At 33.9% G+C, this 25118-nt stretch overlaps 1 protein-coding gene across 9 annotated transcripts in view; it reads right to left on the bottom strand.

The window, feature by feature from the left end:
* Window positions 1–7667: 7667 nt before the first annotated feature.
* Window positions 7668–25118, bottom strand: part of NLGN1 (neuroligin 1) — a 710817-nt gene continuing 693366 nt past the window's right edge. For 6 of the 9 annotated variants that reach the window (XM_081138371.1, XM_081138369.1, XM_081138373.1 and 3 more), the window contains 3 exons: window positions 15281–15493; window positions 11105–11894; window positions 7668–10296 (listed from right to left, as the gene is read on the bottom strand). In XM_081138371.1, the coding sequence (XP_080994497.1) occupies window positions 9474–10296; window positions 11105–11894; window positions 15281–15493 (1826 nt within the window). In that variant the 3' untranslated portion in view covers window positions 7668–9473. The remainder of the gene's footprint in view (window positions 10297–11104; window positions 11895–15280; window positions 15494–25118) is intronic. The other 3 variants (XM_081138375.1, XM_081138372.1, XM_081138368.1) reach the window with 1 other exon arrangement.

The following is a 25118-nucleotide window of genomic DNA, read 5'->3' as shown; positions in this document are numbered from 1 at the left end:
TTCAATTATATTACAATATTTTCATCTCTGTTCTTCTAAAACATTTAAAATTTGCTTTTCACATTTATATCTTTAATTTGTGGATTAATTTTTATGTGTAGTGTAACACGGAGGTAATTTTCTCCCATATAGATAGCTATTTTTAGCTGAAGAATTTATCCCTTCCTCTAAAGTTACTCTAGCATACACCACAGTCCTTCTCTTTAATAGACCTCTTTATGAGTTCACTGCTAGTGTCCATTTCTCTCTCTCTGAATTGATACTACATTGTTTTAATTACAATAGCTTAATAGTAACTCTTGAAATATGAGAGGTGAAATAGTTGCTCCTTACTGTTTTGCTTCAAAATGATCTTGGTTATTCTTGATGTTTACCCATGTAAGGTCTGGAAACAAACAAACAAACAAACACACTCTGTTGCAATTTTGATTGGAATAGTTTTAGATTTATAAATCATTTTGAGACTTATTTCTATTAACTTTGATTTTTCTCTAAAGCAAACATATAGTATGTTCCTATGGAGCATTTCCAGATGAGTTAAAAAAGAACATATACATAGAATGTGCCCCCACATACAGACATTGACAATAAACATTTGCACATATTTGTACATGAATGGGATATTTGTAGAAATATATATATACAAGTTATTAACTGTAAAATATTTTATTTTGATTGTTTTTACCTCCAACATGCAGTACTTTTTCTATCAAGCAATCTCATATGCAGACTACATTTGACTGGCCTAATCAACATCTTAATTATGACATGTGACAGGTATGAGACTTGGGGAAAATATCATAGTGGCAGAACCGCATTACTTTTCTGTGATTTCTTTTATCTTTTGACATAAAGGCCCAACAACTCTGAAATCTCCATATAGAAGGCTTAGAGTAATGATCCTTTCTTAAAAATTGAGGATGACTATGCCACATTCAAGCATTTTAAATGGAAGAGAATAGGTTCTTCAAATGTATCTAATAACGCTCCTGTGCTATGTGTGTAGACAAAATAATCAGTTGGTTGCTAGTAATGGAGGAACAAAGCTACATTTTATTACTTTTCTATCGCCAGGAGCTCAGTGACCCAAATATAGCAGGTCCTTAATAAGTATCTTTAAAAGATTGAGTCAATGAATAAGTGCATCCAAAAGTATTGGTAAGTGTTTTGAGAGTGGTGTGTCGTGGTCTATTATAGGATGTGATATAGAACCTAGATAGACTACACAGTAAGTGCTCAGTAAGTGTCATCTGTTGCTTTTCTCCACACATCCTCTCTCTAGTAATATTCCACAGCTTTGTTTCAAACCTGATTCTGAAAAATATATATATATTTTTATAAATGACCTGAGTGAAGATAGAAAGTATGTTTATCACTTTATTGGATTTCATGACTGCGGGATGGATAGGAAGATATCCCTGGGCTAAAACAATGCGCTGAGTCTAAGGAGGTAAAATTTCATAGTGTTCAATATCCTGAAGATGAAGCAAACTTAGTGATTAAGGACCAGATGGAGGGAGAAACTGCTTAACAAATTGTAGACATTTTAAGGACTTTTAACAGGGAGTAGCTGTCAATCTGAATTACCAGGTGCTGTAGCCACTAAAGAAAGTAATACTACCATAAGTTGTATTAAAAAATACACTCTACAATGAGGAAGTTGATAGTAGTCTGGTTTAAGTAAAGATCTAGTCTCTATTAAGTAAAGAGGTACCAATGCTTGAAGTGTTTCTTATATTCAATCCTAGACATCACACTTCCTAAGAAACTTAGGCTGGCCTGGGGCAGGGAGTGGGTGCAAGGTGCAAGGGGTCAATGGGGGAAAAAGGGGACATCTGTAATATTTACAACAATAAAGATAAATTAAAAAAACCCCAATTATTACAATGGGGAAAAGACTAACCTATTTTGTAATGAAAATGGGAATTTTTGCTTTGAGAAGAAAAATGACTCATGCAAGATATGATAGTTGTCTTCAAATTTTTGGAAAAAGGTCAGGAATTGGAGAGTTTAGGACTTTTAGAAGAAAAAAATAAGACAGTTGATCAATATAAGGGAAAAATTCCAAATGGTCTCAAATGCAGCCACCTGTTTTAGCCTCCCAGAACTGAGGTGCTGTGCAATGCTGGGGTTCATAACCACATATCTAGGTAGATTAAGAAATTAGATAAGTGGTTGGATCGGATGAGCTTTAAGCTGAATATTTCATATTCTGTGATATATTCTGGCACAGTATAGTGTGGCTTCAGACACGGCCATATTTATTATTGGGAAGGATTGATACATACCTGCCTTTATTGATAAATTTGAGCAGTAGGATTTAATTAATATGACTGTGAACTCAACAAATAATGTTTTATGTTTACCATTTTAAGACATAAAATATTTTAAAATATCACAACCGTAAGCCTGCTTATGCCCACTCTTGTAAATAAAACAAGGCACTGTGAAATGATTTGGTTCCGTGGACAGCACAGAAGGTGATCTGAACAGTGTGTGTAGCTATTCCGTGCTGGGCAGCCCCGGCCTGCTAACAGGTAAGCATGGATCTCCCCCGCTGTCTAACACTCACCTGCCTGCCAGTGCTGGGCATCGTTTGTCGAGTGAATGACCAGTTCCTCTCATTGCTGGACTGATGTCCACTAGCTTCTAACCTGCCTGAAGCACCACTCATTTACATCATCTTAAGACATTTCCCACAAATTCCACACCCTTGGGGGAAAAGGCATACTTAATAACTGAGAAGGCATGAAAAAAGCAGCAGCAATACGTGGCAAGATTTCCTCTAGAACAGGGAAAGCCACCTCTGAGAGCGAAATCGGATGTTTTCAAGAGATAGAAAGGTTTTAAAGGGATATTGGAGTCAACTCTCCATGATTGGGGCAGTAAGAAGTACATCAAGCCCTGGCTGGTGTTGCTCCATGGTTAGAGCATCGGCCCACAGACAGAGGGCCGAGGGTTCGAGTCCTGGTCAAGGGCACGTGCCCGGGTTGCAGGTTCGATCCCTAGCCCCGGTCGGTCAGAGCCCAGGCAAGAAGGGACCAATAGATGCTTCTCTCTTGCACTGATGTTTCTTTCTCTCTCCCTCTCCCTTTCCTTCCCTCCCTCCCACTCTTTCTAAAAATCAATGGAAAAAATATCCTCTAGTGAGGATTAACAACAAAAAAATTAAATGAAAAATAAAATAAAATAAGTACATTAAATTATAGCACTCCATTGTTTAACACTGTTTTCATATGAACATTTACAGAATAGATTGGGATTTCGTTTTTTTTTGAACTCAGAAATAACATTCTAACATTCTGTAATCTCTAAGGAAATGTAAAAATGTAGTGAAAAAATGTAATCATATAAAACAACATCAAATCCTACAAAACATCAAAACCCTGTTGTGGAAAGTGACACTCTTGGAACGTGCTTGAGTTGATTATTTGATAATTATGCCCCTATATAGGCCACAGAGACCCTCAAAGCAATGCCAATTATTTTATTTAGTGATTTGGAAATATTGATTGTTAGGCCATGTGTAGAAAAATTCTTTGATGTCTTATTTGTCTTATCTTGGGCTATCTTTAGATAAGAGATGCCAGCACTTCACTTAGTCTTCTCTACCAAGATCATTATTAAATAGATAGTAGAAGACTAGAAATAAATTACTCTAGGTTTTTGTTTGTTTGTTCCCAGTGACACAATTGGATCATGGATTAAATTTCTTATTTCTTTCTAAGTATTATTAATTTTGTTCTCTAAGGACAATAATTATGGCTTAAAGGGATTTATTTAAATCTCTTTGCTCTCTCTCTCTTTTTTAATAAACTGTCATATCTCTATTTAAAAAAAACTATTTGAAGGCAGAAAGTCATTCAATTAAAACTGAGAGGTTTTTGGGTTTTTTTCCCATTTTCCTCCCTAATTTCCTTACTCCTATTTTTCTTCTCTTTCTCCTCACTCTTTCCTCTTTCTTTTCTGACAGGCTGTGTAGCTACTACATCAAAGTTCCCAAACTTTACTCTTTGGATTCTCTCCCTGCATTCACCAAGAGGTGAACAGACCATAAAATATCATTGTTTCCATCAAATCGGAACTGTCAACACATGTGTGGGCAATTCAAAGAAATGGCAAGAGAACATTTATCTTGGAAAGGTTTTTCTGTGTGTCAAACAGAGAAGAAATTATTTCTGAGTTTAAAAATAGTCAACACAACTTGGAAACACACAGTAATATTTATTTTTTATAATAAACTTGTTTTTAATAAAAGCCATGGATGTCTAAACACAAACTGAATCATGACAGCCCAATGGCCTTTTTTACAAAACCTATGACATATGTCCCATTAATTTGCTAAATAATACGAGTGCAGAAAGGACAAATTAAAAATACTAAATCCTTTTAAACACACCATCTAATGTAGATATCAACCCTGGACATGGCATTCAAAAAATAGCTGCTTTGCTTTAATTTTATCAGCTGAGTTTTTGTTACTGTAACGACAACTTTTTTTTAAAGCTTTAATTGTTATCATTCATTTCAACGCAAAACTACTGGCATTTTGGTTTGACTTTCCATAGGACTAAATTCTATGTAGGAAGGTATACAAAGTCATCTGTAAATGAACCTGAAAGGGCCATAGGTATCCTGTAAACCATTTAGTATTTAAGACGTATATATGCCAAATGGTATATATAATGATTGACTAGAAAATTTATGTATCTATCTAATTTATGTTTGTCCCTAACAACTTCAGACTTCTTTTAAATTAAACTTACCTAATATTTGGGAAAATGTTAAAGCTTGTTAGAGATTTAAGTTTCCATACTTAAGAGCCATTAAATCAGGTGCCAAAATAACTGTTGCTTTTCAAAATTTACTTTACTCTTTTCCAGGAGTCAAATTTTGTATGATATCAAATTTGGAACCATTTGATATCTTACAAAAATATAATTAAATGCAAGAAAAGACTTTCCTAAGTAAAATTTTCTTAATGGAAATTTATAACATGGTCATCCTGTCCAACCTTTTAAATTGGATTATCAGGTTCTGAAAAAAAAAAAAAAAAAGAGAGTAGTTGTATAAATAGAATCCCAGGGGGAAAGGCACTTATGCCCTGCACATGGTTATTTCAGTCTGTAGACTCCACAACCCTATCAAATGGAATTGATTTCTGGCCTGAAAATAAATACAGAAAAGTGCTAGAATAAAATCAAATCAGAATTCTTAAGAATCAAGTTGGCCATCAAGTGTTCCACATCAGTAGGAAATTTCTTTAGAAACTTCAGATGGACATTTGAAGGATCTGTGGTATCAAGGGCAGGAGAGGTGTAATAAGGCTGGTGGAGAAATTCCCTTACTTTATTGACGAAAAAGCCAAAACAATTGTTATGAACAGCAAAGCTTGACAAGATAATTAAATGAATGATAACAAACTCTCAGCAGGGAAGTGCCCATTAATTGGATTTATTGGGGAGCATGTTTTCACAAGTATAACCAAATTATCTAATTTTCACTCACATTAAAAAGTGAAAGTCTATAACACCTAATTACTAGAAATTAAGGAAAAGGCCAGTATTCTGAACCAATCAAACAGAAGAAAGCAAACATCAAAGAACTGCCATGATATTTGACAGTTTCCTGAAAATTCCATTCATCATTTTGTCCTGTGAAATATTTCTGTGAAACTCGCCAAAGAAAAGAACCCCAGTAATTTTTATGTAGTAGTGTCTTTAAAGCTGGAACACATTTAGCCGCATTCTTTGTACCCTTTCATGATATTAATATGTGTGTCAGGATGAGAAAGCCAGCAGGTGAAATAACTGAGAGGGAAGGATATGTTACAGCGATTGAGTTTTGGCATTTTTTTTTTGGGGGGTAAGAAAATTAGTGCCATTCTGGTTTCCTGTTTAGTATTACATATGGTTAATGGTGTGTGTGTTTTTTAATTGTTGCTGTTTTCATGTTGTACAGATCAAAAAATCTAAATTAAAGTATCATTATAGTCAACTTTTAAATTTGGAATGAATAAAATACTCCATATATTACTCAGATTTTCTGCTTTGAGCTGCTAGCATGATCTCTCTAAATTAAAATAGGATACATTTAATGCTTTAGCTAATGACTTTTTAATTTCCATAAAGTTAATGATGAACCTCATGATGCATCTGTAGTACTCAACTAGATTTTGTTCACAGTCAATATATTCAATAGAAATTTAAAACTATGAAATGTGTCACTTTTATTTCCAATCTCATACTCTGAAACAACATTATTCTGTTGATAATGTTTGTATAAATTTTAAGCAGCCTTGACTTTGCCATTTAATCTGAAGCAGGAAAATCTGCATTAATAAGTAATGCCAAATATATCCTTTTGATTTTGTGACTTACATTTTTTCCTAAAGAAAATTATCATCTAAATAGACACATTTTATACATATTGGTTAAAAGTTAATAACAATATTAAAATACTTATTGCATTTAAAAATTATGTTTCAGCTTTAAAAACAGTTCTTAATGTTCTGTTTATTTTGGGACATCATTTTACATTTAGAAAACTAGCTGCTGTAATTATTAAACTAGGAGCTAACACTCATTCACAATGACTTCATGACAACTTCAGAACAGTAATAAAAACTAGAACTGCTTTATCTTCCACAAAGTTAATTTATCTTCCACTACATTAATTTAGAAAAAAGAATAGGGCTATGTTTTGGTTCCTTAATCATTTTCCTAAATTAATACAAAGTAGATGTCAGATATGGTGTAGATATGCAGACTGATTGACAGATAAATTTAAAGCAACAGGTAGTTAGATATAATTATGGCCATCAGTAAAATAGAATGTTTGGTTTTGCCAAGTGAAATAATGCATTTGAAAGATTCCATTCATAGTTTATTTTGTTATCATTTCCGTTTCTGTTTTTATATCTTATTTAATCATTAGAGTAAAAGACAGTTTTCTGATTCAACAATATTTCAAATGCTAAACAATCGTTTTTATTGGTTTACATTCGCAGTGCACAGTCTAAAAGCATAGCCACACCAGGCAAAACTGCATGTAGACCACTCTGGATTTTGAAGAATTTTTGCTTATAACAGAAATTTTTATTTGAAGTTATGGAGCAATATCTACATTTTACTGACAGTTAATAATTAGGGGAGGGAATTTTAAGCAAAGAAGTTCCTTGAAATAGAAGATTTTATCGTTTAGTGTCAGCTTAGTGTCTTACTCAGCACTTTTAAATTCTCTCAGAAGGATAACTTTCTATCCATTACATTATGATAGTTCAATCACCCTTATATTATGAACCTAGCTATTCTCATTTCATGAAACATCACACATTTATTTCCAATAGACCGTTTCCTAGATGATCAGAATTGGAACCTGTGATTCTAAAAAAAAAAAAAAAAAAAATTGGCACATTTTACTTCTATAACACTTTCACATAGAGGTATTTAAAAATACTGAGATGATTTTTTCACGAGTTCCTGGGCTTATAAATTCATAATGTTAATGTTTCATCAGTTTCATCTTAGATGAGACTTGCCTATAAATCGGTAGTGTGTTTTCTGAAGAAGTTATCTATATGTCTTCAAAAATTCGATAGGTCTAGAAAAATGACTCTGAGACAGTCATGTTTCTTTTTTTTTTTAAAAAAAGACAAAACAGCAATAAACATTTTAGCTCTTTAATGAGCAAAGATCATGTCTCTTATCATTGGACTAATAGTCATTATCCAGTTTATCTTTATTTCACGCAATGACCAGTGACATGGCCAAGATGTACAAAGTTGTTTCCATCAAGTAGTATACAATTTTTTTTGTATAATAAGCTTTCATTCTTGAAAAAGAGTAACTGAAAAGAAAGGTTTCTGTTACTGCAGTTAGTTTGTCAGAGAAAGTTCTTTGCATTATCTTACAAACTATCAAAATTGCTAGTCATCTGAAAAAATGTAAAAAAAAATCACATAACTTTAGTCTAATAGAAATATAGTACAGGTAAGAGAGAAAGTATTTATCAGGATGTGCTCTTTAAGTCCATCTCATTTTTTTAATATAAATGTACATCTGATTACATATACAAACATTTGGAAAGGTCTGTGATATACTGTTACTGGTAAACAACAGGGGATGAAGAGTTTCCTGTGGTCTTAGAATATTCATTTAAAATCACACATACGTGTAAGACTACAATCCTCCCGGTGTTGACTCTCCTTCTAGGTTCTGTATCTACGTTGTACTCTACTGAGATTGCACGAGTAATTCCAGTGAATGAACCTCAGTCAGAAAGATAAGTGATGTGAGAAGGGACATAACTTTATACTGAATTATTATTAGTAAACATTTTGTCATGCAACATGAGTAAATCAATTAACTGAGAACTATAACCAGAGTGGTAATTTGGGGCATCCTCATATCATAAAAGACTGTTGCAAGTAACTCTTTGGACACACTTCACCTTACCAAAAGGAACAAAATACAGAGTAACAAAAACCACAGCAAATTATGGATCCGGTAACACATGTCCAATTAGGGTTATATTTTTTTATAAATTATTTAGATGGGAATGAAAAGAACATTAAAAACACAGGAACTTGTTTGTTCTGGGATTCATATCAGCGAGTGTTCACCACTATACTTATGGTTTCTTCAAATACCTTTAATAGCTAATTCCTTCTATTATCAAAACTACTGTGAATTATTTAATTGTATTTACTTTTGCCCCTTAAAATCTTCTTTAGGTTCTGCCAATTGATGGAGGAAGCTTCTATTAAAAACTCCAATGGGATGAGAAGAATTTTAATTACGGCTTAATCAGCAGCACAGCCACCAAGCATATAAATTATCATGCACATCGTGCTAAAAATATCCAGTTTCCTTTACCCCCACAACTTTATTACTGACAGCACTTATGTGATAGTGTTGTACCTGCCAGTCTTTAAACTTCTCTGTTTTACTGGCAAATTTCAGCATGAGCCTCCGCTAAGGCCATTAACAGCATTGGTGCTTTGTGGATTTATCCAAATATGTAAATATGGTCTACACAATAAAACGGCTCCAAATAAAAACTGGTGAAAATTATCTGACATTCCATTGGTGTGTCCCTTGTGCATATTCATGGTTGTTTTTTTTAATTTTTATTTTTTTATATTTCAGACACAGTTCTTTCCTGTTTGGTGTTCCACATGCCTAATTCCATTATGTAACATAAATCTTCAAAAAATTAATTCTTGAATGTGAATGAAAAAGTATCATTCAGAACAATTGCTTCAAGCAATTGAGATTCATTTTTAAAGTTGATTTGTGTATATATATATACAATTCATTTTTTTCAAAACCCCCAAAGTTCTTGATATGTATACTCACATAATATTCCTCCTTATTTAAATAGTAAGAGTTTTGTAGGTTGAAAGCCAAGGAATCTTCAGTAATCTTTTACTGCAATCCATCAAAAAAATAGAGTTTGTTTCTCTCATCTGGCTATACCCTGGTTGTTGAGTGTGAATGGGGGTGGGGGTGGGGGTGGGGCAGCGTATTGTTCTGTCCTCCGGTAAATGTATTGAATGTGTGTAAGGGCTGAATCCCTGGTATAGTGTTGGGAATCATTGTAATGGTGTTGGGTGTCATTAAGGGAACATCATCAGGTGACCTCCTCATAGCTAGTGTGTAATCTGGGGGGCAGGCGGTCCGAAGAACCACCTCATGTGGATGGATGGACTCACATTCATGATCCAAATCAGTGTGCTTCATTTGGAGGGACATGATCTCCTCTTCTTGTGCGTGGGTCAGATCGTTGGTTGTAGTGCGCTGAGGGCTGCATCTCCTATGAACATCATGTCTCCTCTTATCTTTTTTGTAGTACAGGGCTGCAAATGCCAAGATGTTCAGAAACAGCAGTGATGCCCCAACTGCTATAGTGACGCTCAGCTCTGTTGAGTAGTCCCTTTGATCCACTGAAAATGGACTAGGTTGTTGTTTGGGGTCATCCTGCTTGGCAGTGGGAAAGGCTGATGTGACAGGTACAGAATTTTTTCTCGTAGGTCTGAAAGTGATGTCAGTCGATGGCACTTTAGTTGTTGTAGAGGTATACTGAGAAATGTCATTGAGATTATGCAGATGAGGTACCAGCTCCAACCAGAGGTTCACCTTATTGGCTCTATAATGTTCTTTAACTCTTGGTTTCAATCCAATATGGAGATAAAGTTGATCTTTCTGGGAATATCTGGTCCATGCTACTTCCTCAAAACGGTTGGGTTTGGTATGGATGAATTTTGTGTCTTGAGGGACTGGTTGATTTGGGTCACTAGGAAAGAAAAAAGCCAATCATGAGAACAAAATTATTTTATTCTTTTCCTTAATAGAAATAGTACCAGGTTAACATCTAGTTGAAGAGGTAATTCAGCAAGGCTTAAGATTGTGTTTTAACAACAACTGAGGTCAGTTCAGAATCCCATTGCAGGCAGAGTGGTCAATGGATGATAATGTAATGTGAGTAAGCCTCACATTCCTTTATAGATGGGCTGCTATCTACACAAAGATTTTAAAATTTATATATTCATTGTCTCACAGGCAAACTAGCAGAGACAGCATGGAGTAGTGGAAATGACAGGATTTGGAATTGGCAGGTGAGAATTTGAGTCCTAACACTGCTACGTACTAGACATATTGAACATATTGAGTCTATATGAGGCTCGGATAGCCTCAAGTCCTTTCTCTGTAAAATGGGATTAAGGGCACTTGACATGCCCACCTAGCAATGTAGTTGGAAGGATCAAAGGCATACAGTACTGCAAACTGGAGAGCACTATAAAATAATATTTGTCACAATTGAACAGCAATAATAGTGTCTTGCTCAAGTAAAACACCAAAATAAAGTTAATTATTGAGTAGTGCAATAGAAGTATAAGTCTTCTTAATAAACTTCTAAAAGGTAAGAATTAATAAAGCAGTAATCTTTGAAATACCACAGTATGGAATTTTGAAGAAAGGAACTTAATATATTTCTGGTATTAATCTATTAAATCATTTGGGCACAAAATATATATTATTTTTAAATGCTTAAAGGGATATTTGTATTAAATTATAGAAAACTTTATTCCTTAGGTACATACCCAGTTTTAGCAAAATTTGTCCAGTATGTCATAACAACTGCACTCAGCATCACATCATTTTTGGAGAAATTGCAAGGAAATAACTCTGTAGGTCCAATCATGGGGATTCCTAGTACATAGGGAACCTCATCTCCATGAGCTGCATCAGCCCAAGCTGGAACCTGATCTGTTTGGCAATGATGGTAAAAGGCATAGAAATATGTAGGTGAACCAAAGTTTGAGTGGAGATCTGCTGTAGCGACAGCTGGTGCCACCCACTGATGGTCCGTAAACAAGGCCAGTAATGTTTTTCTTCTGGTTTCAGGGTTATGACGATCAGCCCAGTCAGTATACATGAATTTAATGGTTTCTCTCAAAACATCTTTGCCTTCCGGATATCCATATAAATTATCAACAAAATTGGAAACAGCAAAGTCAAAATCACTAGCTGATATACCGTCATCACTATCTACTATATTTTCAACAAATTTTAATCCCTCTCCTTGGTTAACTCCTAACATTATATCATAGTTGAGAAACTCTCCTTGCTCCATCAATATCTGAGGGTCATCTGGTATTACATCACCATCAATCACAGGTCCAAAGGCTATGTGGTATCGTGCTGGTTGAATATCTTGGTCAACAAGTTCTTTGTAAGGCTTCTTCTGCAGGCATTCCACTAATTCTACTGTATCTGAAACATTGCAACCAACTTTTGTGGCCAACATTCTAGCATATTTTGCAGGTTGGAAACTAACAGCCCAGCTGGAAAGGGCTGTTCCACTTTGAGCTATTGCTCGTTGAAAAAGTCCTATGGGAAAAACAACAAAGAATTTCAGATGACCTTTGAATAATGTTGTGGTAAAAGAATAACATTAGATATTTTAGACGTGTATATAAAAACCCAGATACAATTCAAGAACAAGAGATAAAGACATTTTTGCTTAAAAGAAGGTACATAAAGGCATCCCCCAGGGTATAACAAATCAGAGAGGTGGGCTAAGTCTTCTGCTTTGAGTTACAGCCACTTTAGGATCAAGAGGGGAGGCATAAATTGTGCCTCTCTCAAAGAGGCGGTAAGCAAGAAGAGGAGGAGAGCATGTAAGTACTAGGACTAAAAAGCCCCACATATGTCTGTGCTCAGTATGTAAACACCTATATTATTGTCAAAGCTAACCAGATGGGGCCGACTCATTCCCCTTTATCTCTTCATCAGATTCTATGTTGTCTTTTGAGGATATTTCCTCCAATTTGGCTGCATGTGTCTTCCTCAAAATGGCTCTATATGTTTGTTTTAATCAGATTTTATTTGAAAAAGAATTGTTGAGAGTTCACATAACTACTGGGGCTGTGGATTTGCTGAAACCCTGGGGAAGACCCTGAGGCACACAAAACAGAATATCACTTTAGACATACTCTTTCCAGCTCTTCCTGTCAGACATAGTATGCTGAATATTCATCTTTCAGACATAACATTTGAAGTGTTTTCACTAGGTTAAAGAAAAAACCATCAGCAGAAGGATTTTGTGAGATGTGACTTAACCTTTTTTTTCAGTGGTGAATGTGCCCTGTTACATTTTATCATAAGAGATGAAAAGTTCATGGTCCACTGCTTTTCACTTAATTGCATTTAAAAATTTCAAATCACAGGTCCCATATGTAGTTTGATTAGAACTGCATGCCATTCAAATTTACAAATACACTTTATCTAGTTATTAAGATATTTTCAAATCTTTGTGTTAAAAATATACTTTATCTATTTGCTTTATAAAAATTACATTTGTCATCATTTTTCAAGTGCAGCCTTGTGGTTTTGTTATTTAAACACATGCTCAATTATCCATGTGTGTTAATGAGATAAGAACAGTTTTCACAAAGGTGTTAAAACAGTCTGAATTAGAAACAAAATTTTAGATTTTTCTCCAAACACATGTATATATTCAAAATGCAGTCTGTAATGTTCCTAGATAATTCTAAAAATATTCAAAAAGTCAAACAATACTAATTTAAATTTGTTTTGATTTCTGACATCTTTGTGAACATATTTTTAGTTTGTTAGAGCAAAGTTTGCTAGAGTAAATGATACAAATACAGATAATTTCAAAAAACTATATAGGCTATGTGTCAACATTTGCTTAGAGAAATATTTTACTAATTAAAAACTTTACAATTAAAATAAACCTGGTGATTTTTATAACATCCTTTCCCCTTTCAGGAGCTTAAGGACATTAACTATATAGATTAACAAAAAAGATTTTGGGGAAAATACATATCATTAAATATAGTTTGAAATATACCATCTGTATAGCATTGGGAAAACCATATATTTTATCATTAGCGAGAGTGCTTGTTGTGTGTACACAAGCTGTGGTTGACTCCTCGTTGATGTAGACCTGAGCATGCTGCAGCCCTGGGGAGTTAGCACACTTTAAAGTCTATGTCTGCACTGGAGACAGAATTAGCCTGTGATTTCAACACATCTCCCGAGCATCTCCTGGTCAAATCAGGCAGCTTTGTGCAGATAGGCTTAGGACTAGATCAAATATAAGTCCATTTGTGTTGCTGGCTGTGGACAGAGTTCCTTGCAGAGGGGGAAGGAATGCTGCATTTTCAACTGTTTGCATAACCACTTGCCTACATCACTGATGATAAAGGGCAATGCTACTAATTGATTCATCTCTTTACATAGAATGCTAGCTAGTTTCATACTGGCTGAAACTGGTTTTGGTGTCCATTTTTGCTTTACATTTACAAAACATTTTAGAAAACCTAGGAAGAAATAACATTTGCAATCAAATGACCCTAAGAAGTCTGAACAGATTATCTAATGTTAACCTAGATAAATATTGGCTTACTTTAGTCCCTAGGTTAGAACAATATAATCTGTTCTATTAAAAACAACAATGACAACTCAGTTTGTTATTTCAAAATAGGCCATTTCATTACAGACCAAATCTCTATACAGTTGGAAATGTTCTCATATGTGTCATTTTGTCATCTGGAGTCAGAACTCTACTACTACATATGAGATCCTATAGAAACTATGTTTATAAATTAGATCTATAATAATGTATGATTCTCCAAGTACATATACTCATTTAATTACTGGCTGATCTCTTGAAATTCTACATTAATATATCTTTGATACCAGACAGAAATATTCTATATTTGGTGCTTATATCATAAAACTCAGTCTTATAAATTAAGATGTTTCATGAACACTTGACAATGTATACTTTCGTAATATATATAAAATGACAAAAAGTATAAAATATAAGATAGCCTATGTTGATGTCTATTTTCTATCGTTTTATCTTTTATGTATGTTTAATGGAGAGAAACTATTTGCTTTTGCAAACTTCTCCAATAAAACACTTCTGTTCTTGTGGATATAAGTTAATAATATAAGTTGAACGAATGACTAAACTCATGGTAAGATGAGAGTCAATAAAAAAACATAATGAGCTTTGGGCAGGCACTTAAAAATGATGTCAAGGCCAGAAAGTGGAGACAAGAAAAATGTTTCATGGGTTTAAGCAGCCTCAGTGCTCCCATGCTGCTTTGCCCAGCTTTTCGGAGGAAAACATTTGTGGAGTTGAAAATAGAAAAAAGCACAAATTCAAACCTATTTTTTTTAAATCAAAAACTTTACTGGTGACCTCAATGCTTTGACAATTTTGGATCATGCATGCAAAATAATCAAACATCTATTCTCTACTCAGACAAGCGAAACTCTAATATCTAGACAAACTAGCTTATAACTATTTCTTTCTTACTAGCAAGGGGTCTTAAATGTCTTTTGTCTTAAAAGTAGATTATATAAAATCCTTAAATTAAAAAAAAGAACAACCTTGTTTTTTATTTTGATTACTGAATAAATAGAGATGACAGAACTGTGAACATTCTTGATTTTCCTCAAAATCACCCTTTGGAGGAAAGAAAAGTAACTGTGATGCTAACTACTCTGAAGTGTGCTTGGAAGGGCATCCTTACCCAGCTCCACAGGAGACAATGAGTTTGACAAAAATCTGAACATGCATACAAAAGCTGAAGAAACAAAATTTTAAACAGTTATTGAATTCAAGTTCAACCTGACACTCAGTTTGAACAGATAAATATATCACAGAGCATCACATACTACTGATGGTGGTGGCATGCAGACACCAAAATTGTCAAAATTTGCAACCTGCATAATACCTTTGGTTGAATTGCTCCAACGGTTACCTTCAGAATAATGGGATAAAGTCAGCAGATTGACACATGAACCCCCAGCGCCAGATCCAAAAACAGTGATTCTTAAGGGGTCACCACCAAAGAATCCAATGTTCTCACTAGTCCATCTTAAAGCCTGTATGAGATCAAGGAGTCCATAGTTTCCTTTTGCAGCCTGATCTCCTGTGCTCAAGAAACCTACAAAATCAAAATAAAAAGACACCTTAGAATACCCTTTTGATTTGACATGAATCAAATAAGCATTAAATTTAAGTACAACTGAAGCTTGTGTTCATCAAGCCGAGTACAAGGTCTTTAGTAAAAAATTATTTCCCACCAGAATAAAAGAATTTACTTTAGGAAGAATAGTAAAGACTAAAACTTGAAAAATGACATTTATCTTCCCCAAGTTATCCAGGTAATAGGCAACAAGGGGCAGATAAAGGGAATGAAACATTCTGAAAGACCTCAAGGGAGACATCTGGAGGCCAAGTTACTTGGTGGGGATATTTGGGATAGTATCACGGGACATATGAGAATGTGCTTTCCCATAAAACACTGTGTCAGTCCTCAGGTTGCTCATGGTCTAACATGGTTGGAATTTAAAGTATGTGCAGCAGAGTGGCAGGAGATGAGGGTGGGGAACATGTATTTTTCTAAAACTTGTGCATAAAATCAGATGCAACTCTTTGCAAGTATATACAGATGCACATTTTTTTTGATGATGGTCCATGGAAAGAATCACTGTGCTGGAGGTAATTTTATACCACATTTTGGAATACATCAAATGCTTAAACTGAGGAGATTTGCACAATTAGAAAACTGTATAATGAAGGTGAAGGGATTAACTGAAGAACATACATGCATAACCTATAGACACAGACAGCACTGTGGTGATGGCCAGAGGGAAGGTGGGGCAAGGGCTGGGTGGAGGTGGGCAAAGGGGGAAAAATGGAGACATCTGTAATAGTATCAACAATAAAAAAAGTAAAAAAAGTGTAGAATAATTGAAGATTTTTGAAAAGTTCTGATTCATATTTCTGGAATGTTTAAAGCCCTTCTTTGTAGTGAATCTGATGAGGAGAAACGTACATCACACGATAGGAAGGATGGGGTGGGGAGAGGTTATAGGGGTCTGAATTGACAGAGTGGCAAAGGCAACTGAAAAAAGGGAGACAGAAAAAATACTGTGGCAGTAACAGCTGAATGACTTTCATATGCAGTAGCAAGTCCTCAAATAACCTCGATTCATGCAATGTCATTATAATAGCGAGGTGTCATAGGAACTTAACTCTGGTTTATATTAATTAGTCTGTGGTAAAATTGGTTTTGTTATACACCATTTCAGTAAAAGTCACAGCACCTATGGATGACATTATGTGAGGACTTACCATGTGTTGAAGTTACAGAGAGAAGAGTCAAATCTATTATTTTTATAATACTTTAAATACATTCTTTCATTTTGCTGACAATAGCTTTTATACTGTTTGTTAGAACTAGTAAAATAAACACCTACTCTAATATATTTTTGCATTTAGTATAAATTTGGTAAAAATGTAGAAAGTATTTCATAGTGTATTCCATTTTATACACTATATATTATGTAGAAAATATTTAGAAATATATTACATATAAATTGATTGATTATATTAAGGCATATAATTTCCAAACTCAACAAGTTTATAAAACTAATTTTTACAAATTAAATTTATTTCTTATTGCAGATCCATTATAGAAAATCAAAATAATAGGTCAATTTTGTGGTAAAACTTATTTTATGCAATTTGTAAAAATCTAATTCACAATTATATTTGTGAAAACTAGACTGTAATAACAGTGCCTATCAATTGAGTAAAATCAATCTATACCCACAATAAACATATGGACAAGAAATTCTTTAGGATCATTATAGCAAGCAATAGATTTTGAAAAATATGAAGAAATGCAGATGATTAGTCTTTCTTTTCCTACAAGAATAAAATTCTAAGAAAAAAACACACAATCTCTATTGTGTGCCTATATATGTGCATGTGTGTATGTTTGTATGCGTGTGTATATAAACCTGAAAATATTAAATTATCCTCCAGACAGAGGCTGACTTTTAAAAAGTAGGCTCCAAGTAAAGATCGCCTTCTGGTCATACGCATTCTCTTTTATTGAATCTACATAACGATTTAAGGAAATTGTCATGAGGCCTTTTTAAATAAAAGCGCTTTCAAATACTCAAGAGTCATATAAATAAGAACATATTAAAATGCAATACAAAAAGATGGCAGGAACTCTTTTAACTTTATTTGCTATTAAGTGAATTTTGGTGTAAAACCTAACCATTAACTTAAGCTCCTGAAGAAAACTTACGGCTTGCTTGCTGGCACAAACCCCGAAAAAAGCATTATGGAGAGATTGCTGTGCATTAGATAGAAGGGCTCTTGAAGAATAAAGGGAGCATGAGTGTGTGTGCGAGTGTGTGTTAGAGAGATAATGAATGGAAGAATGGGTAGCTTATTACCTATAATTCTATGTCACAAATATATTCATATTGAAATTTGATTGCTGACTATAGCTTATGCCACTCAGGACAAAACCCAGGATTTGTATTTAATTCCTCTTGAAATAATATTGAATAGCTCCAGTTTCATTCAAATAAATCTCTACATCCATACAAAATTGACTTACTAATAAAATAATCATTCAATATGGAACATGTAGGGAAGCAACGTGATGAGATTATTTGTCTCTACATTAACTGGAGAGTATCCCCTTTATAATTCCAGTTTTAGTAGCACCAATTTATAACCATTCTGGTAGATTGGTCAAATAGTTTTCTGTTTATATAAGACTTCTATGAAAACATGTCAGTTCTCTGAAGAGCAACTTCTACTTTATATATAATTTAAAGAAATCTTGTAGTATCTCCAAGAAAAATTTTAAACAAAATTAACTGGATTCCAAAATTCTATTGTTAAGTCATTGCATGGAAAGCAAAGCAAATCATTGAGTAAAAGATGATGCCCTAAGCTTTTAATGTGCAAGCTACTCTGTCAAGCTCTAGTTTTACTCTTCAATACTGAATTGAATTGCCCTTATTCTGGATTTCTATGTCATGTGTTTGATGTAGATTATCTGTCTGTTATCATCTATTTATCTATCATCTATCTATCTATCTATCTATCTATCTATCTATCTATCTATCTATCTATCTATCTATCTATCATCTATATCTATCATCTATCTATCTATCTATCTATCTATCTATCTATCTATCTATCTATCTATCTATCTATCTATCTATCTATCTATCATCTATCTATCTATCATCTATCTATCATCATCTATCTATCATCTATCATCATCTATCATCTATCATTTTCTATCAATATCTATCTATATTTATCTATCATCTATCTACCATCTATCATCTATCTTTCATCTATTTATCTATCTTTTCAACTAAAATAAATTGAAGGCAGAGAGCCACTATGAATTTTATATGGGGAAAAATAGTAGTTGTTGTTTTTACTAAGGCCAGCCAGCCAACCAAATCGTATTTCTTTAGACCTGATAAATTGATACTACATGTTTGCACGAATTTGTTGATTTCTGATGCTATATTTAAACAAAACTGTAGCTCACCTAAGAATACAAAATGAGAGAAGTTAAATAAATCGCTGACTCAGATGAGACATAGTTTGCTAATTACCCAAATAATGTGCATTGGCAGCATTTTTATATACTACTTTGTCATCCAATGAAAGAATTTATTCATTTAAGCTTCTGTTTTTAAATTGTTAGGTTCAGTGTTCTTAACAGCAGAATCATTTCAGATCACTATAGTTGGAAGTTTACATTGAACTGCTCAACTATAGTCCAGCCAATGCAAAACTCGGTTTTGCAAAGATCTAAGAGTATTGCTCAGCCTTCATAATTACTTCGGAAAAGATTTTCCCCTAATGTCACTTAAATTATTCTTAAAGATCATCATTCACTTTATCTGGCCTTTCCTGGTCTTCAGTTGTAATCTAGAGTGTGTGACTAATTAATATCCTAACACACTGACACATTATTTTTGTAAGATAGAACAATAATGATTATAAAAACAAGCAACAAGCTCTTCTCCTTTTTTGGGGTGTGTGTGCGCAATATGTGGGGAGGGAAGCAGCAAAATTTTTCTGAAAAAAATCAACTATTTAATTTACTTGACTCAAATATAAAACCTTGAAAAAATGTTTCATTTGAATTTAGGATTAAACTTTAAAAATTTATAATTACTATTATGCCAAGAATGATTTCACCAGCTCATATATCCACTACAATTGTCACTCAACTATGTGTTAAAAATTTTTATTTAATACCATTCTTTACACTTAAAAATTTATTCTATTAAAAAAAAACCTTCAATTATTGTTCTGCATGGAATTACTAGTTGTACTGATCTGATTAAATACTGAGCAGGTTTGACCTCCATTTGATGTTTACTAGACCTAGCAACTAGGATAACTTCCAGGTATCAGAGAGAAATGTTAGGATGGAAAAAATCAAATAAATTAAATAAAGAGAAAATAAATAAAGACATATAAATATTGTGACCAAAGTATGGCTTGGGTTACTGATATCCACAGAACTCAGATTGCTCTGTGATAGGCAGACTTGAAGGGAAGCAGCTAAATGAAGTTGTCTGGCAGCAGCCCTGCTGCTTATTGTTTGATTCAATCTATAATCAGGTCCCTTACACACAAACTTATGGGCAATGTCTTTAGAATGTAAAACAAAAAGACAGAAGGGTGCTTCTCAGTAGCAACAATAAGGTCTACATGTATTCAAGGAAGAAATTGAGAGTAGGAACAATATAGACTGTTTACATTTGAGATGACATCTAGAAGGTCAGAAATTTAAGATATCAGTGATTCAATGGTGTAGTTGTGCTTTCCTTTTGGGGAAAGGAGAGACATATGAATAAATATGTTTATAGTGTTTAATTTCTGGAAGTTTAAAGTAGAATACACACACACACACACATATATATAATTCCACACTATGTAGTTCATGCTATACATAAAGAAGTAGGAAAGAAATATTTTGTGTTCATCAATGCTGTTGTCTGAATACAAATTACTGTAGTCAAACTGATAAGTAGTTCAAAATAGAGACCATATTGAACATTAAAGAGCCAGCCTTGCAGACACGACACTTTGAATATGTGACACTGAGGCATTCTTCTGGGAACTTGGGAATATAGATCAGAAAATAACTCATTAAGGATTTTGCATCTTCAACATAAAAGGATTTAAAACTGTGGGATTAATACCTCAAATCCTCTGAACTGAAAATGCAACTGGAAATCCCATGTGCTTACTCTGTCTTCTTAATTGCTATGTCCAATTGGTTTTGCCTTACATTCTGCCCCCGTCTCCTGCTTTCCACTCATGTCACTGACTTACTCTAGGTCCTCCGCTTTCAGACGTGTGAAATCCTTCTACTAGTCACTCAACCTCCAACCTTCCAGCAAACAAGTACTACCTTCAAGTCTGTCACCAAGCTTGCTTTTGAAAATTATTCTGTTCTAATGGGGAGACATTGCAATATCAAAATAAAATCCTCATATAAGACATAATTGGATAGTTTTCCTTTTTTCTTTCTAAGTCAAGATTGTTTAAAATATAGTGGTTTAAAATTTCCCAAACTGGAAAACGGGGGTCTACACAAGAAAAAAGAACACACACAATACTGTTTGATTACCTATCACCTCTAGCTAGTTTCCCTACTGTTGTGTTCTCTTGAGAGCTACTGTTTACATTCCTTGTAGTATCCTCTGGCAAAAACTTCCTCTGGAGTGAGGCTGATATCTTTTTTTCTTTTTTTCAAATTTAATTTAATTTTGATTGTTTTTGTTAATCCTTGCCCAAGGGTATTTTTTCCCCATTGATTTTTAGTGGGAGTGGAAGGAAGGGAAGGAGGGACAGAGAGAGAAACCACAATGTGAGAGAGAGGAATCAATTGGTTGCCTCCTGCGCACAGTAGGACTGGGGCTGGGATCAAACCTACAACCAGGTACATGCCTTTGACCTTGAATCAAATGAACTCTGGACTCTTTGGTGCATGGACTGGAGCTCTAACCACTGAGACACTCTGGCCAGGGAGGCTGATCTTTTAACATATAACTTGTTGGTACTTTCAAAATATATTTTGGAATATTTATTTATTTGGAGATAATTTGCTTTTTAATGTCTCATCTTCAGGAAGATCAAACTGAATTCCTGGCCACAGCTTCTGGTTCCTGACAGCTGGACATGGAGGCATTTGTGACTCCTTCCTAATGGAACTAAAATATTTATTTTAACCAGTTTCTTCTGAATATGGATAGTCAAGGAGAGAAAATAACCGTGATGTGCTTTACTCTGAATTACGCTTATTATTCCCATTTCAAGAGTGGTCCAAGATACTGGGGAAAAAGGAAGCCCAGACCCAGCTTCCACATCAAGCTTTTATTCTCCAGCCCAACCTAAGGCTGCTAATGTTCATACTTCTTGGTCTGCATGTCAAAAAAAAAAAAAAGCTTATCTAACATTCCCTGGACTAGGCTATTGTGTACTTCTTGTCTACTTCAATCTGGACAATAAACCTAATATGAAAACTGACAAAATTCCTGTGCTTTCTGAATAACTGCTCTCACAAAGAAGGGAAAAGGGAGAACTCTCCCTTCTAAAAAGGCTATTTAAGGAAATCATATTGTTCATTTCTAATTGTTCTGATTATGCAGGAATGTGTCTGAAGATTTAAATGCATAATTTACTTCAACACTTGACATTGAGAGAGCCACAATGGCTGCCATTTGGAAAAGCCTTCAGAAATTGTATAGTTCAGAACTGCTATATAGCTTCAGGAACAATAATGACTATAAAAATCCTATAAATTCTAACTATCTAATGCATATTTTGGTCTTTTTTATATGACCTCATTATAATGTGAATGTCTGTGTGTGCATTTTGTAATTTATAAATGGTATTTATAACTTGTTCATAGTCTTTATTTTCTCTGGATTGTGTGCCTACTCCACAATGGCCATTCTACACAGGTTTGCTGAAGGAAGGCTGGCATCAGTACATTACAATTCTGTTACCACACAGGGACCAACAATTAAAATTTATGCATTTATCTGTCCAATTTTCTCAACACCATTTATTGATTACACTGTCTTTACCGCATTGTATGTTCTTCCCTCTTTTGTTAAATATTAATTGAAACTGAAATTGAGGAAACAATTCCATTTACAATTGCATCAAAAAAAAAAAAAAAAAAAAGAAAGAAATACCTAGGAATAAGTTTAACCAAGGAGGTAAAAGACCTTTACTCAGAATATTATAAGACACTGAAAACAGAAATTGAAGAAACTATAAATAAATGGAAGCAGAGACATACCCTGGTCATGGATAGTAAGAATGGACATTGGTAAAATGTCCATGCTATCCAAAGCAATCTATAGATTCAATGCAATTCTCATCAAAATACCAATTACATATTTCACAGAACTAGAACAAATACTCCAAAATTTTATAGGAAACCACAAAAGACCCCAAATAACCACAGCAATCTTGATAAAGAAGAACAAAGTTGGAGGAACCTCATATCAAACTATACTACAAGGCCATAGTAATCAAAACAGCGTGATACTGGCATAAAGACAGACATATAGGTCAATGGAACACAATAGAGAGCCCAGAAATAAAGTGTTTTATTTTTTAATGCTTTCAGTATTACAGAAATTTTCCAGAATAGTACAAAAATTACTATATGCCCTTAACCCAGATTTCCCACATATTAACATTTTTTCTTCTTTCCTCCCTCCCTTTCTCTCTCTCCTTCTCCTACCTATCAATTCTGAAATTACATGTTGCACTTAGTTTTCTATTTAATCTGCTTAATTTTTAACAGTTTGTTGATCTTTCTTTGTTTTTCTTGATCTTGACTTTTTTTTTTTTTGAGGACTACAGGTCAGTTATTGTGCAGAATGTCCCTTAATTAGAGTTTTAAAAATATTTCTCATAATTATATTTTTTCAGGCTATGAATTTTGGACAGAAGGGTCTTAGAAATAATGCTGTGTTCATCTCAATGCAGCATAACAGGAGGCACCCCATGTTGATTTGTCCCATTTAGTTAAGGTGGTAATTTCCAGGTTTCTCCACTATTAAGTTACTATTTTTCCTTTACATGAATAAACATAAAGTAGACAGATTATGTTTAGACTATGTAAATGTCCTACTTTTAATCATGCTTCCCTCCACTAATTTAAGCATCTGTTCATGATTCTTATGTGAAGCAAATATTAACTTTAGCAATTATTCTATTATAAGTTGAAATTGGTAGTAAGAAAAAACTTTCTCTTATCCTCAGTTTGCATTCTTCATTCATTCATTCATTCATTCATTCATTCATTCATATTGTTATGAACTCATGGGTTCTCGAATTTATTCCAGGAGTTATAATCTCAGCGCTCAAATTGTCCCATATTTAGCCAGTGGGAGTCTCTCCAAGCTGCCTTCTATGCCATTTTGACATGGTCTCATCACCTTTCAACACATCTTTACTTCTTTTTGGTACAATAAAAAAATAGCACTTTTGCAAGAAACTTCTAATATTTGGGTCTTGATCTTCGCTCTGGTTAAATTTTTTAAATAGTTAAAATTTTTGAATTGCTTTTCATGTATAAAGCAATTTAATTTTTTTTAATAATTATAAAATTAATTAAACTTACAAAGTAATTTAATAAAAGTAAATTAATTAAGATTATAAAAGGTAGTTAGAGAAAATTACAAAAAGTTAATATTATAAAAAGCAGAAAAGAAGTTTATTCCTGAATTTTGGAGTACAAGGATATCTCATTTGTGAAAAAGTAGTATGCAATGAGGTAAAAACACTGATCTGGAACAACACTAAATAATCTCACAAACACTAATAGACAAGTACCAACACGTCACTGTGCACACACAGACACACATGCACACACCAAACAACACACCAAAAACAGACAGCAATAACAAAACTATAACTCAGCCTAGCTAAAAATATTTTTAATAACTTAATGTCTTTGAATTATGGAATGAGCATGTCAATATGAGTAACCTAGATGATGCCACTAGAATAAAATAAAGTCAGTGATGGGGACAGGGGAACAAATCCTTCTTTCAGCACTTCAAATACACTTTGGAAACTGTAAAAGACAGGAAAGGTGTACACAGGGTGCTTTAACACCCAATCCTTTACTTACCTCTATCTGAGCTCCTTCCATATGGCATTGTCACTTGGGCATTGGTCTATCTTCCTAAACAGAGAACATCTTTGTGTTCTTCACACTTAATTACCATTGAATAATATTCCGTATAATAAATAAATAACAAATGAATGAACTTCCTAGTAGGGTTTCTATCACTATGTTCTCTTGCCTGATGACACATGTAGATAAATGAACTGGCCTTTCCCTTGATTGTCAAAATACCCAGGGGATAGAAGAATACTAATATACACTATTCTCAATGCATTAGAACCACTTCTGTAATTTTAGAATAAAAGTTTTCTGTTCAAGAGTAGGCTCAAGTACTATAATAATCTCAAATATTATCTTTAAATCTCAAAAGCCATAAAAATATTCGAGTCATCACATTGAGGGGAACCTGTCTAATTTTATCACTTCATCACTCTCATCCACTGATTCTTCTCTGCAACGGACCACTACTCTTTGGTTTGTTTAAATGAGCAACTTCTACTTAATCTCCAGGTTTCAGTTCAAATGTTGGTGTTGGGAGAACCTCAGACACAATTAGTCCACC

The sequence above is a fragment of the Miniopterus schreibersii genome (assembly GCF_964146895.1).
Source record: "Miniopterus schreibersii genome assembly, chromosome: 5".
In the NCBI taxonomy this organism is placed as follows: domain Eukaryota; kingdom Metazoa; phylum Chordata; class Mammalia; order Chiroptera; family Miniopteridae; genus Miniopterus; species Miniopterus schreibersii.
The sequence above is the reverse complement of the archived record's forward strand: the minus strand, read 5'-3'. Positions and strand labels throughout refer to the sequence as shown.